At 27.4% G+C, this 15,727-nt stretch overlaps 3 protein-coding genes across 3 annotated transcripts; 2 read left to right on the top strand and 1 right to left on the bottom strand.

Moving 5' to 3' along the window:
* Positions 1-581: 581 nt before the first annotated feature.
* On the top strand, positions 582-3,380 carry EBS1 (Ebs1p; the record flags this gene model as incomplete). The annotated part of the gene is made up of 1 exon (XM_064856850.1): positions 582-3,380. One exon carries the CDS (start codon positions 582-584, stop codon positions 3,378-3,380), a length of 2,799 nt encoding a protein of 932 aa, XP_064715983.1.
* A 447-nt stretch (positions 3,381-3,827) lies between these two features.
* Positions 3,828-6,635, bottom strand: UME6 (DNA-binding transcriptional regulator UME6; the record flags this gene model as incomplete). Its single annotated transcript, XM_064856849.1, has 1 exon — positions 3,828-6,635. The coding sequence occupies one exon, from the start codon at positions 6,633-6,635 to the stop codon at positions 3,828-3,830; it is 2,808 nt and encodes a 935-aa protein (XP_064715982.1).
* A 1,874-nt stretch (positions 6,636-8,509) lies between these two features.
* MSS4 (1-phosphatidylinositol-4-phosphate 5-kinase) lies at positions 8,510-10,645 on the top strand (the record flags this gene model as incomplete). The annotated part of the gene is made up of 1 exon (XM_064856848.1): positions 8,510-10,645. The coding sequence occupies one exon, from the start codon at positions 8,510-8,512 to the stop codon at positions 10,643-10,645; it is 2,136 nt and encodes a 711-aa protein (XP_064715981.1).
* Between the last annotated feature and the right edge of the window lie 5,082 nt (positions 10,646-15,727).

Here is a 15,727-nt window from a genome sequence, read left to right as displayed (position 1 = left end):
TTCAACAAGTGGGTGTAAGATCTTTTTTAATAGATAAACAAAACCAGTTATGAAACGGCCTGAGTACATAGGTTGAAGAATACCCAAATTGATGCTTTATATTATTATATATTGGTTATAGGTGTCATACTCAGCAGAATATATCCAATACTCGCCTTCTATACATATAGATAAATTCACACAACATAGAATATTTATGTTGGAATAATAATCATATCAATAATAATAATAATTAGTTATTATTGAATTTTAATTAATTATTCTTTTCTTACGTTATTTGGCTACAACTTGTTTCTTCTGCAGTTGTTATTGCCATTGTTTGTGTATGAAATAAGGAATAATCATAATAACTATATACAGTTTGAAACGTGGAAAGGTTTAGAGAATTAAAAAATTTTAAATTAAAAGCTGTCACGGTTTTAAAGAGAAAGATAAAATAAGGAAGAGCAATAATATTAGCGATTTTACTGTGTGATTTCGAGTATAGTATCACTGATAAATACTTATTTTGAACATAAAAAGAAACATAATAACTAAAATAGAAGATAAATAATATAATAATATAGAGAGTATTATATATAATGGATAATTGTGAGAATAATACTATAGCTAAGACAACTAAGGAAGAAAATGTCAATAATGGCAAAATCATAATTGCAAAAACTATTTTTGAAGTAGAAATACAATTACAGAATATTTTCAAGAGCGATGTTTTGAATCATGATTTTACTATATTAAATGGATTTCTAACTTTCGCTCAGTCTAAATTAATGAATTTTTTAGATTCTAATTTGGATCTGTTTATCAATACAGTTATAGATAATAAAAATCAAAATGATATTCAAATTGGTATTGACAACATTATGACTCTTTTAACATTATCATGGGAGAGACTATGGAATCCAATTTATAGATGGTTTCAATCATGGCATCAATCACTTGTTTCGATTAACGACCCAAAGAAGATTAAATATCCTGAATTTAGAAAATTGAATTCAAATCTATCCAAATTCAGTAAGGTGATCAATGGCCAGTTAATAAAACTTATTGATGGCATATTATCGAATTTGAATATTGAGGATATAATGCCGTATCATTTACTTATTAAAAATATATTAATTTTAAAAGAGATAGATTTTAAGGTTAAGGAAGAAAATATTGGAAAGGGTAATGATAAAAGAATAAAAATTGTTAAAGATAAACCAATTTTAATACAAGGAGTCATATTAATATTTCATAGATGTCTATTATACCTGGGATGTGTTAATAAATACAAAGCCATTATGGCAAAAGCTAGTCCTAACAATTTTATGACAGATTTTAAAGTAAGTTTGAAATTTATTGAAAGTTCAATTGTTTTATCACCATCTTTAGGTGAATCATATTTTCAAAGATCTTTGATAGAACTACAGTGTAATCATATTGGATTAACCGTCTATGATTTGCTAAGAGCTAGTTTGACGTCCTTTCCTCATGGGCAAGCATTAAGTTTATATCAAACTATAATCCACAATATTGACAGTCCTCTCAATAATAAGGTGAAAAAAATGATTTCTTCAATTTATATGGATTCCATGGGTAATTCTGAAAAATTGATAAACAAAGAGATTATTGAATTCTTCATATTAGCTTTAATTGGAAGTAAGTTGTCTCCTGAAACATGGGTGGATCCAAATAATAAGCTTAATCTTAATGGAAGTAAAATTAGTTTAAAACAATTAGAAATGATGTTCTTTGAAAAAGTTTCTACGAGATATATCAAAAATATGGAATTGATTTTGAAAAATTTATTAATGCTCTTTGGTTCGTTTCATTTACAAGTGATCCAATGGTTAAAATCGTCAAATATTAAGAATACTCCATTATGTGAATTAGAAATTTATGATTTATCATTATTGAAGTTTATTTTCAAGTATATGGATACCATTATTGATAAAGTTGTCTTGGATCATTGGGATAAAGATCTTAATAATTTCGAATACTTGGCGATAATTAGAATTATCTTTCTATGGTTACAAACCAATAAATTTGCATTAGATTATTCTCGAGATGACCCCTTTTTTAATCAAAAATTAGCATCGTTGTTGAATTCTATTATTCAATCAAGGATTACCAAAAACGTATTATATAATGATGAGAACATTTTAGTGAAAAGACAATATATTTTTGAAGAGGAAATTATGTTAAGAGATTTTGCATGTGTAACAGTACCTAAATTTGTTGGTATTAGTGATGAAGATATATATAAACAAGGCACATCTGTTGATAGGTTTTATGGATACATTCTTGATGATAATGATAATGCTAATAAGACTGAAATGACAGTAAAGGGCGACAATTACATAAGATTGGAGTCTATTGTTATTTTGGGCAAACAGTACATGAAATTTAATAGATGTGGGATAAAATTGAATGAGGAAACAGGGCAATATAATATACCACTTCAACTGACAAAGGCAGTAACTATTAAGAGTGCTCCTAAGAAAATTATCAATCTTGAAAAGATTAAACCAAATAGAGGTATTCTTAAGTTAAAGAAGAAGCCAAATAAGGAGTTGATAACCGTTAAGACCAAAGATAAAGGTGTTCTTTCTTTCGAAGAAATAGAAGCTAAACAGAAAGATAATCAGCAAAAACATTCTATTGAATGGGGTTATAGTGGCTCTTCTGCGGTAGCACCATCAAGTATTACTGTTAAGCCTAGCTTTAGACTTTATGACTCTAATGAGTTGGTTACTAAGAAAACTGAATCAACACCAGTATTGTCGCCTAGGAATAATAAAGAAAATACTGATTCCAATAATATTCTATTACATAAAGATTCAAGTATGAATCAAGTACCACTAGAAAAAGCCTTTGAAAATATGAACATTCAAGGACCAAACATTCCTATTACAAGTCTTGATAAAGAAAACGAAAGTAGATCTGGTAGTACGAACTATAATTTTAATGCCGCACAAAATATTATGGCTTATCCACCAGGAATTATTCCTCCTGCACCTGCTCCTGTAAACACCATGTTTTCTTCTTATATGAATACGCCACTTGCGCATACTTCCTTCAATCCTACTCCAGGAGTTTCTCAAGATATGTTCGTTAAAAATATGACATGTCCCTCACGGTACACATCAAATCCTATTCAATATATATCACAACCATCAATGATCCAAACCTATTCAGGATATGCATTCCAACCCCAAGTATCACATTCTAGTAATCTAGGAGTCCAGCCAGGTAATTATTTTTATCAAAATGATTATACTGGAAATGTTGGCTCATATATTAATAACAGTCCAGGGATCATTTCACAGATGTCTTCTACTCCATCACCATATCCAAACCAACACATGTCACAAGGGTATCCTACTTTCCATACATAAAATTGATAGTTTATGGTACGTTATATGTGTTTAAAAACATAAAAAAATTATTTTTGAAATAATTTAATGAGTAAATTCATAAATATATATTAAAATATGCCCTAGCACACTATCTTATATATAAGTGATTGTAATTTTTTACCCTATAATATTAATAGTTTTTTTGTGAATAATGTCATTAGTTGGGGAGAGATATGTTTCAAAAAAGAACAAAAAGTTCAGGTTTATTCAATTCTAAAAAAATGAGTTTGTTTATATGTCCAGCAGTATATTACTTACCTTGAAAATTATAATCAAATGAGTTATGCCATTAATTGCTTTTATTTTAGACTTTAGTATTTCTCCTTAAGATTTGAGTTTAATTTTATTTAAAGACGATTAACTTCTCTTTTGGTATTTTATATTATATTACAAAGACATTTAAATCTTAATTTATGATTTTAGTATTTAAATGTCATTAGATTCTGTGGAAATGGCAGCGTCTTTTATATTATTATTATTATTATTATTTGTTTCATTAAATCGTGTATATAACTTTTTACTTGTATTTTGCTCATTGTTGGCTAATCTTCTTGTTTTTCTTTTCGTTCCAGTAGTGTTAATATGAGAACTATCAGGATAACTGCCACTTCCACTACGTCTTTTCATAGATTGTCTTTTAGCTTCACGAGTACAGATTTTAATTTCTTGTAGTTTAGCCCTTCTTAAGTTTTCATCAGTGACAAAATCAGGTCTCACGAGACTATAAACACAGTCCAGGTTTAATCTTTCACAGTTAAAACATTTAGGCTTTTCTTCCGAACATTTCTTTTTTCTTAATCTACATATCCAACAACCTGTTCTTGATCTTGTACCAGTAGTAGGGTGTTTATCAGTGGTAGCGTTGGTGGCAGAAAAAGGTGTAGAAGAACGTTTCTTCTTTTCTGTTAATTTTAGTTTACTGGTATTTGAAATAACCTTACTATTGTTTATACTCTTATCCTTATGATTTGTCACATTAGATAATTTAGCTTTTCCTTTTGGTATAGTAGCATCAGTTATTGTAGTGTTTTTATATTGTAGTTCTTTTATACGTCCTCTTCTTTTCTTGATAACCGTTGGTTTTTTACTTGTTTGAGAATTATTATTCTCTTTGGATTGTATGTTATTATTGTTGTTGTTGTTGTTATTGTGCTCATTTTTAATTCTTTTCCCATTTTTATTCCATGTAACATTTCTTTCTTCTTGAGGTATTGTGGCAATTGACTTATTTTGTAAGTTAATTGATTTTTGATCATTTTGAATATCTATTTTCTCGCTTTTCTTTTCTTCAGTAACTTTAATTATTGGCGTTTTAAGTTTAGTGTTGCTCTGGTTATCATCTATATCGACGTGATCATTTTCATTATTTTTATTTTGATCATCAGTTCTGACATATGAATTTTCTTTATGGTGAATCCTTAATATTGGTCTATAATTTTTCAAAGATGAAGAAAATGACGAAGAATGAGGTCGACTGTCACTACCGTTCACTAGTAAATTGTTATTTGGGTATACTGTTGAATTTAATGAATTATTATTAATAATATTATTATTAGTACTTGAAGAGGAAGTTGGATTTGAATTTTGAGCAGGATTTAGTGTATATCTAAAGGGTGTAGTATAGGATGAAGAGCCTCTATCAGAGATTTTAAATGGTGATGATCTTAAAGTGGAAAGTACAACAGCAGCAGTATCTAATAATGTATCATTTTCATAATTTTTTTGAGATGGCAATGTATCCAACAGCGGGAAGGTCTTTGTTTCATTAAATTTAGAGTATCTATTGTTTGTCGTTGTTTGTGTTGTTGTTATTTTCGGTATTATATCAAGGTCCTTTTTATTTTTATTAACTGAATTGGTATTTCTTGAATCTGTAGAAAACTCAAAAAATGGTGTTGATATAGGGATTGGTGATGTCGCTAAAGATGCTGTAGATATAGTGTTGAGTCCGTATTCTTCTAGCCTTATTGAATTGTTGTTTGTAGAATTGTTATGGCCATTTCTATTATTATAGTCAATTTCTATCATTTCCTTATCTTTGAAATATATATTATTATTAGAATTATTAGTGTTATTTATATTAGATGCAACTGTACTTAAAGTACTTAAAATGTTATTGCTGGTGTTGTTATAGTTATTATTATTGTGATAGTTGTTATCGTTTGTATAATTATTATTAGTATTTTCAAAACTCTTTGCCGGTTGATTAACTTGAAATAAGTTAGACTCTGTCATTGACTCTTGATCTTTTCTCAAATGTAATTGTCTAGGATTTAATAAAATAGTATGTATATGATCTTCAGCACTATTATTACTATTAGTATGGCTACAACTACAATTACAACTATCGCTATTATTATTGATGTTGTTGTTATTATTGTTATTATTGTTATTATTGTTATTGTTATTATTGGTATATAGTGAGGATAAAGATTCCTTCGACGAAGAGGAAGAAGAAGAGGAGAAATTATATGTTTGATTACATGATTCAGAACAGGAGTTATTAAAGTTACTGCTATTAATATCATAACTTGGAAATTTACCGCTGTCGCTATATTTTTGAAAATTCATTTTTTTAGTAGAGGAAGGTTGAAGAACGGCGGTTGATGAAGTAGAGGAAAATGAAGAACAGGAAGAGGACGAAGAGGAAGAAGAGGAAGGAGAACAGGAAGATGACAAAATGTGGGTATAGGAAACTTGTGTTGTTAAATCAGCTACGGAAAGAGAGAATGGTGACACTCTTAAGTGATTTTTAAGTAAAGAAGATGAGGAGGAGGAGGAGAGTAAGAGTAATAGTAAATTATCTTTTTTATTTTCATTTTTACTAATAATTGGAGAATGTTTTGAAGAATTCATGTTAATTGTTTCACTATTGTAAAAGTCTGATTCAGTAATATTGTTTCCAGATGGTGGTGGTACAAATGTATTTGATATAGTTTTATTTTGTAAGTTTCCCATATTTAAAGGTGGTAAAAGAAATTTATTCTTTTGTGGATGTTTATTTTCTACTATAATATTATTTTGTGTTATAACATTAATATGATTTTTATATAAAGAACTTTTTGGTAGAATAGATGGAGTAGGAGTGTTATTTGGAACTTTTGTTGTTAGTGGAGAAAGACGCCTTCTACAACTATCATCAAAACTTTGCTCCTTATCGTATAGGTTTGATTGGTTGATTTTTTGTTGCACTCTATTATTCACATTGGGGTCAGATTGAAATTTATGAACCATATTAAATATAATCTGTACTTGTATACGTATATGTATATGTATGTTTAAAAAAAAAAAAAAAAAAAAAGATAGTTTAAAGATAAATTTATATAAGTAATAGCAAATTATATATATAATTATATATACAAAAGAAAAAGAAAAAAAATAATAATGGTAAAAATGGAAATTCAGAGGTGAAAAAAAATGGTAAGAAAGATATTTAAAGTGTTCAACGTATAAAATTTTAATTCTTATTGATGATCTTTCTCCACTGGTCAGTATAGAGGTGGATATAACTTTCTATCTAAAAAAAAAAAAAAAAAAAAAGAAAATAATAATAATAATAGTAATGAAAGAAATATAGCATAGATATAATTAAAGAAAAAGAGTTACAAGTTTATATATTTATTACGTACACAAAGTTGAGAAAGGTGGAGGGTGATTTGTTCTTAAATACATATATTTTCTGATTTTTACTTATATATATACATATATAATTATAGGTAATAAAGCAAATGTAATAAAAACAGAGAGAAAAAAAAAAATTAACCGCCCAACTTTGGGGAAAAAAAAAAATAAAAATCACTAAAACGCAAAAAAGAAACCACACACAATAAATAGAAGCATATGAAAAGGGGACAGGACTGGAAAAGGGGAAAGCAGAGAGGTAAAGGGGGAAGAAGAACAAAAACAAAAATAAGAAGAACAAGAACAAGAAGAGGGGAGGAGGAAAAGCGGCCAGAAAATCGAAACAGTTGGGCAATTCTGATATTACGTGTTGCTGTTGTTCAAATGATAGGTGTATACATGGACCTGTATCACGTGTACAATCTGTACACAAGTGTATATAACACAAACTAATAGTTGTGTACAATTAGAATTTAACTAAGTTATTTCTTCTACGTTTCGTATCATTGATATTACTATTTTATTACAAATGTATATATAAATAAGTATATATTTATTTATAGGTATAAAAGCTGCTACACTTACTGGTTTATTATTATTCAAATTAACCATAATAATAATAATAATAATAATAATAATAATAATAGCACTTGTTTTCTCATTTCTTTTCTTGACTGTTTGTTTTTTATTTTTTTTCTCCTTTCTGATGGAAGAAAAGTAAACGAAAAAAAGAAAATGAATGTGAAAATGGAAGTGAAAAAAAAAAGCAACATATAAATTTTGGTAAAATTGCGTCCGGAAAAAACTTTCCGCCATTCGGTTTCTTGCCATCAAAAAATTGTTTTGAAGAAATCAATAGAAAAAAAATTTTTTTTGACGGAAAATATCGAGAAAAGGGTTTTTTTGGACTAGAATAATTCCGCATTAGTTTTGGTGCATTTTTAAGTTTTAATGAAGGTAAATAAGTAAATAAATAGATAAATAAATATATTATGTAAACATTAAGCTATCCTTCAATTTAATTTAAGCAAAATAAAATATTTTATTTTTTGTCCTTACTAATAGTCGTCTTTAACACTCACCCTTATATCGCAAAAAAAGAATCAGTAATAAAGTTAGGAAAAAGTATATCCTTCATATGTATATATAGTTTTATATATATACATTTTCATAATCCAGTAAAGATATACATTATCAATCAACTGCAACCATAAATAACTTACTCTAGGAATTTTGTATTCTAGATTGTTTTTTTTTCTTTTTTTTCTTTTGGGTTGAGATTTAAATCAGTTGTTTCTATTTGCAAGGAGAGGGGATAGAAACATTGATTGTTTGGTTTCTTAAAAAAATATTAGTTCGATAAAATTTGATATATTTTAATTTTGATCAATTCCTTTTTTCATATATACTAAGAAAAAGAAGAAAAGAAGAAGAAGAAATAATAACAATAATAATAATAGCTTTAATATTTGTGCTATATCTATATTATGATTGCTGAACAATTTTATAATCAAAATGAAAATTTTAATATTGGTTCTATATCAAATAATATGAAATCTTTAAATATTAATAAATTATCAATGGATTTTGATTTGGATTTGAACGACTTTACAACTAATACAACTACTACTAATACCAATATTAGTGATAATAGTAATTGTACTAGTGATGCTAATACTAATAATAATGATAGTAATAGTGATAGTAACAATGATAATAATAACGAAAATGGCCATATTCATATTCATAATAATAGTCATAGCCATAATCATATTCATCATAATTCTTCACTTTCTGTGTCCATATCATCAACAAATATAGATACATGTAATGAAAGTGATTCAAGTCATTTGCAGAATAGCTATGATTGTTTAAATCACACTGAATTTTATATTCATGATGATACAAATCAAATTTTATTGAATAATAATGTTACAAGAAAAAAATCAAATGTATCTAGTATTTCAAATATTTCAAATAATAATAATAATATAAAGAAAACTAATACACGTGAATCACTTTTAACTAATAATATTCCATTCGATGCTAAGAAACATTCTACTATTTTACCTCTAGATGAAATTAATTTAAAAAGATTGTCTATTCAAGAAGAAAATATAATACCCATGAATAAAACTCAATTTAATCCAACATCAGCAGCAACAATAAAATCATGTCCATCTACATTTCTTATTAATAACAATGGTCAACAACAACAAATTGGTTTAAAAACTTCGGATTCTGCAAGAAAGGAAATTCAAAAAATGAGACTTTCTTTATTAAACAAAAAGGAAATGAAAAGAAAAAGGAAAACTTTTTTAATTGATGATGATAGAGTATTAATTGGAAATAAAGTTAGCGAAGGTCATGTCAATTTTATTATTGCATATAATATGTTAACAGGGATTAGAGTATCTGTCTCACATTGTTCAGGTATAATGAAGCCATTGATACTTCAAGATTTTAAAGCTATCAAAAAATTGGCCTTTGATTATCATGGTAATGAATCAACCCCATCATCCCAATATGCATTTAAATTTAAGGATTATTCACCACAAGTGTTTAGAGAGCTACGCGCATTGTTTGGTTTGGATCCAGCGGATTATTTAATGTCCCTTACATCTAAATATATTTTAAGCGAATTGAATTCACCTGGGAAAAGTGGATCCTTTTTCTACTATTCAAGAGACTATAAATATATTATTAAGACCATTCATCATTCTGAACATATTCATCTGCGGAAACATTTACGAGAATATTATAATCATGTCAAGACAAATCCTGACACTTTACTATGTCAATATTATGGACTTCATAGAATTAAAATGCCAATATCTTTTGAAAATAAGATAAAACATAGGAAAATATATTTTCTGGTGATGAATAATTTATTTCCTCCACACTTAGACATTCAAAAGACCTTTGATATTAAAGGATCCACTTGGGGTAGATACACACCTATACCAAAGGAAGCAAAAACTCATATTAATTCCAATAGTAAAGATAGTGATGAAACTAATATGGTACGATTACGGCCTGTATTAAAAGATTTGAATTGGTTGAATAGTAATGAAAGGATCAGGTTTGGCCCAATTAAGAAAAGAAGATTTTTACAACAATTGAAAGCAGATGTGTGTTTATTAGCAAAACTGAATATAATGGATTATTCATTGTTGTTGGGTATACACCATATGACAAATACTACAAATAGTGTATTGTATGATAATGATAATTATGATGATAACTTTGAACCTAATGACGAAACTTGTGAAAGATCAGATATGATCCATTATAATAGCATATTTCCGCACTATTTTAAACAATATGAAGGGGGGATTAGATCATCAGATGAATTTGATAAGGATGGTGATATTATCTACTTTATTGGAATAATAGACTGTCTAACTAATTATTCGTTTTTGAAAAAGTTAGAAACATTATGGAGGAGTTTGAGTCATGATACAAAACTTGTTAGTGCAATACCGCCAAAGGATTATGCGAATAGATTTTTTGAATTTATAGAAGATTCAATTGATCCTTTATTGAAGGAAAAATACAAAGACAATCCTACTAAGAAGAAAGAGGATGGAGAAATTTCAAAATTTTCAGAATACCATGACTAGATTTATCAAGGTTTATTGCTTTTTATTTGGTTTGTTTTTTTTTAAATTTCAAGCTATTTATTCTTATACATCTTTTTATTTAATTATCATTTACATCATCTACATTTTTAAAGCATACATTTCTTACATCATTTCTTTTATAGTTTATTGCAGAAGTAGTTGTCGTTCTGTTATAGTGTTACATAAGTGTCTTATTTTAATACTTAAAGAATTATTCGTACATGCTACTATGTTTATGTAAAATTTTTTTTCGTTTCGATATTATTTTTTTTTAAAAACATTTTAATTTCGAGGCTTATATAATTGAAAAAGTGAGGCTGTAATTTTTTAAAAATTATTAAAAAAAAAACGGATTATTTTTCAGTATAAATGATTTCTTAAGGATCTTGTGAAAGTTTTTAGTTGAGCCCACTTATAGTATGGCTTTGCCAATTGGAAGCACATTGGTCGCAAAACACGATTTAAGTATTTGAAATATCATAAGGAACGTCATCATGTCTCAACAATATTATCAACCACCACAACAGGGTTATTATCAACAAGCTCCGCCACCACCTCAACAAGGTTATTATCAACAAGGGCCTCCACCACCACAACAAGGTTATTACCAACCCCAACAACAACCTGTATATGTGCAACAGGCTCCACCACAAGAAGACGATGACTGTTGTGGTACTTTTTGTAAGGTTATGTTGTGTTGTTGTCTTCTTGAATTATGTTGTGGAGATTAATCATACAAAGGTATTCTGGTATTAATCAATTATAGAAGGTTTTATTCATTTACTTTTTGTTGTATATTAGAGTTGGAAATTATTACGCTATATGACTGGTCTAAAAAGGATAGATTTGTGTATATAGTTGTGTTTTATTTTTTTTTTTGTACTTATATATATTTGTATCAATATTATGTACAATGAATTAGGCTTTTAGTTAATATACTAATAAAATATGCTATAAAAATGATTTTTTTTTAATATGTATATATACATATATATATTAGTTCCATAGTATAGCAAATTCTTGAGAAAGTTATCAAGTAGTTTGAAGAGGGAATGAGCTCAGTTTATTACCAGTAGTTGTCTATGGTTACTTTTTAGGATGAGACATTTCTCTGTTTATTTTGCTTTTTTTTTTTTTGAGAATTCTAAATAAAACGTTCCATAGAATTTTTTATGTTCGGACATGCACTAGAGAATTTACTGGACAGGGATAAGTGTGCAAAATAATGATTTGTGATTTCTCACAATTTATTAGAAGAAAAAACATATATGATATGTAAGTTCATTTAGGTAATAACAATAGAATTGAAGTTTTTACAGTTTAGTTAAATGCTTTCTTGAATAGAATTGTCGCTATTATATCATTTCGAATAAAAATATCTTACTGATTGTTCCACAATTTTTTATATTACTTACATATAAAGAAAAAAAGTATTATGTTTTTTTTGATAGCACATTTGTAAAAAAAATACATCTAAGATATTGCTGCGACTGGTGACCATGGATAATCGTTAGAAGTATTAGTGTATTTATTATAATTAAATTTTTTTTCAATCTTTTATAAATGATGTATAAAAACAAATGTGTATAAATATAAAATATAATCACATAATACTTAGAAAGAAATAATGAACTTTGTTTCTTTAGGTTCATTACCTTTTTTACCCATAAAATTTCAACTCTAAGATGAATAATTTATTTTCAGTTGCCTATTGATTCATAGCAAAGTATCATCCAATTTTTCCAATATACATAAATATTCATATGTATGATTATGTAATTATACACTATAGAGGCTGGATAGCAATTGGCTTTTTGATTTATAAAAAATATATTATATGTATACCTTCTATACAAAATATAGCAGTGTATATTGTTCAAGACATTAACTATTAAAAGGTATATGATAAATGAGAAATTAGTTTAAAGTTTACCTTATATGTTCTGATCATTCTTCTATTGGCTCTTCAAATCAGTTCAAGTGGTTTATATTTTGAATAATGTTAAATATATTGTGTAGAGTACCCACTAATATTTGTTACTAGCCACAATATATGATAATAACTTGAACTTAATAAGAATAGAATATTAAAAAAATTTTTGAGATTCTAATCTTAAAATAAAGTTATACAAAATTGCACATAATAAGGGGTTAAAAAAATTCTTAGTTTCTACGTTTAATATCTCTAAGAAGCCCCAGTTGGAAATCCTAAAATAGGTAATCCGTGGACAACGCTAAATGTCGAGACAAAGAACTTGGAACAGTCGAAACGTTGGGCCTAGGTGGTAAGTATATTTGAAAAAACAATTGTCAGAATAATATTGGTAGCAAATTACTGAGAAGTTTACTTCAAAAGCCATTGATTATTAAGAAATGATGTCAGATGTAATTATCAGCATTAATAATTATATTCTATCTAATAGGTTTTACCTAGAGAAAGACGGATCAGAATAGTGAGAATAACTTGGACTAATATATTCATTAATTTAGAATTAACCTACTGAAATCAAACGTTCTAGAATAGATAGATAAACCGATTAGATTTTAGCAAACATAAATTGATAACAAAATGTGGAGAATGCATTGTTTGCTTAACGGTAGATGTAAACGAGTCAATATCAACAATTTGGTGCTGTGCGTGGACGAGATGTGCCAGATATGAAAATATATAAGACCAATAATTTTTTCATATCATATTTCTTCCCTTATGTATCTTTTATATATCATTAAATATATATCATATATAGAAAAGGAAATGGAGGAACTTAACTATAATTTTATATACTATATCTATTTAATTATAATATTGAGAATGTTTGCTATTTATCCAGTTACTACGAGTACTCATTTTTGACATGGCAATTATGTAATTTGTAAGTGTTTATGTTTATGATTAATCTCCATATTTTTTTATACCACTTATCGTTACCATTTAATTATTTTTTTAAAAAAAAAGAGTAAACTTTTTTTTTCATATTATTGTTTTCTCTGCTAAAAGGTTTTTTCCTAAAAACTCAGAAACTAAAAAAAACTTAAAATAAAATTAGAAATTTTCAAGGATTAACAGTATGTAAGTGTAAGGAACCTAACTGGAAATCCAGTGGATACGCAATTCCGAGGATAACACCTGAGTGTCTGGGTGGAGGATTGGTACAGCCATGTGCGCAGCGGCTCGTATAAGGTATTTGTTGGAATTTGGAGCCTTCTGCGTCCATGGTAAGGATAGACATCATTAAGTTATAGATACTTGTTTTTGTTTTTGTATTAAATACCTGTACATATTTATTATATAGTGTATTCAGTATACATTCTTTTATTTACTTTAAGTTTTCTTTTAAAGTTTTTCATTTCTTTTCAAATCTTCGAAAGACATATTTGGTGACAATTAAAATGTTTTCCTGATATTATGTACATCCGTACACCACATGATATATAGAAAAACTAATTAAAAATAATTCTTATGAAAATGACAGTAATAAACTCTCATTTTCCAACATGCCCCCTTAATTGGTTTTTCTTATAACTTCCTCCTGTTCACTATAACTTAATGATTTCCAGTATTGAATCTGATTGGAGGATTTCCAGGGAGTGAGATTTATATCAGATCTTGTCAAGAGGCCTTTGATTATTGAAAGATATGCCAGGGGTAATCATTTTATTTAAATACATCTTAGTAATGATATGAAGAGTCAACTCTTAATATCATACAACAAGAATAAAAAGAAGAAATAATACAACATCAGGGTTATTAATTAATGATATATAGAGCTTACATACGAGTGTTTATACTTATACTAATTGATACAATTCATCCATTTACATACAACAACTCTTACAGTAAGAGTTATTTCAAGTGATATACTAAAATAAGGATATTAATTATATATATTCCTCTGGATGAATAATATTAGTATACATGTCTTTAGCGTCGGAGATCATATTATATGTTATTATTATGTATTATTATTATGTTAATATGTAGAGTAATTTTCCCTCGATCTCTTAATTGTGAATTAATAATTATATAAATATGAAAGAAACTGTTGAGAATGAGCGCCTTTATTCATTGGATATATAGTAAACATTCTCAATATTATATTAAACAGATTTAGTATACAAAATTATAATAAAGTTCTTCACTTTCTTTCTCTATATACAACATAGAAATAATAATATACAAAGATTGTAAATAAGATAAAAATAATGTATGATGAAATCCTTGGCTTTATATATGTTAACATTAAGCCATTTTCCCCTGAGAACAGTAAGATATTTAATAAACAAGCTCAACAACCTTTAGTGATCTCTCAACAATTATTACTCAACAATTTATCGTTTAGTGTCTACTAAAATCTTATTGTTCTATCTATTTCATTATAGAACATTCTATTTCAACTGAAACATATGATAAAGTGTATAAAAATTATTCATCCAAATTGGAAAATTAATAAGTAAAGTTGTCTACTTATATATGTTTACCTTTAAGCAATTTTTCATAATATATTAATTTATTTTGATCCTGTTTGATCTTATCTCCATAATGTTGAATGTGCAAAACAAACATTTTTTCTCTTTGATATATTTACATGTTACCCAAACCCGTAATATATTATTCCAGCATATATAAACACTTACAAATTATATAATTGATTGATTCTAACTATTAAATAGATTAGTCTTGGATATTCGACTTGTTCGTTCACCTATTAGATAGATTACGAATATTAATGCTGATAATTACCTCTGGCACTATCTCTCAATAAGCAAGGATCTCTTAAGTAAGCTTCTTCATAGTTTGCCACCAATGTCCATCCGACGATCATATGTTCGTTCGAATACACTCGCAACCTTGGGCTCAAAGTTTCGGTTGTTCCAAGTCCTTCGCCTCAACATTAGGTGTTACCCACAAACTACGTATTTAAGGATTTTCAGTTGGGGCTCCTTACACATTAATTTAGACAATCTTCAGATCTAGTATTAGTCTAAAGAAAAGAAATCCCAGGAAAGTGGCAAATATAATAACAAGTAAAGATAAAAAAAAGACATAAAAATTACATACAAGGGATATTCAAAGAATAAGGG

The sequence above is a fragment of the Arxiozyma heterogenica genome (assembly GCF_036370985.1).
Source record: "Arxiozyma heterogenica strain weizmannii chromosome Unknown scaffold_11, whole genome shotgun sequence".
Lineage (NCBI taxonomy): Eukaryota > Fungi > Ascomycota > Saccharomycetes > Saccharomycetales > Saccharomycetaceae > Arxiozyma > Arxiozyma heterogenica.
The sequence above is the reverse complement of the archived record's forward strand: the minus strand, read 5'-3'. Positions and strand labels throughout refer to the sequence as shown.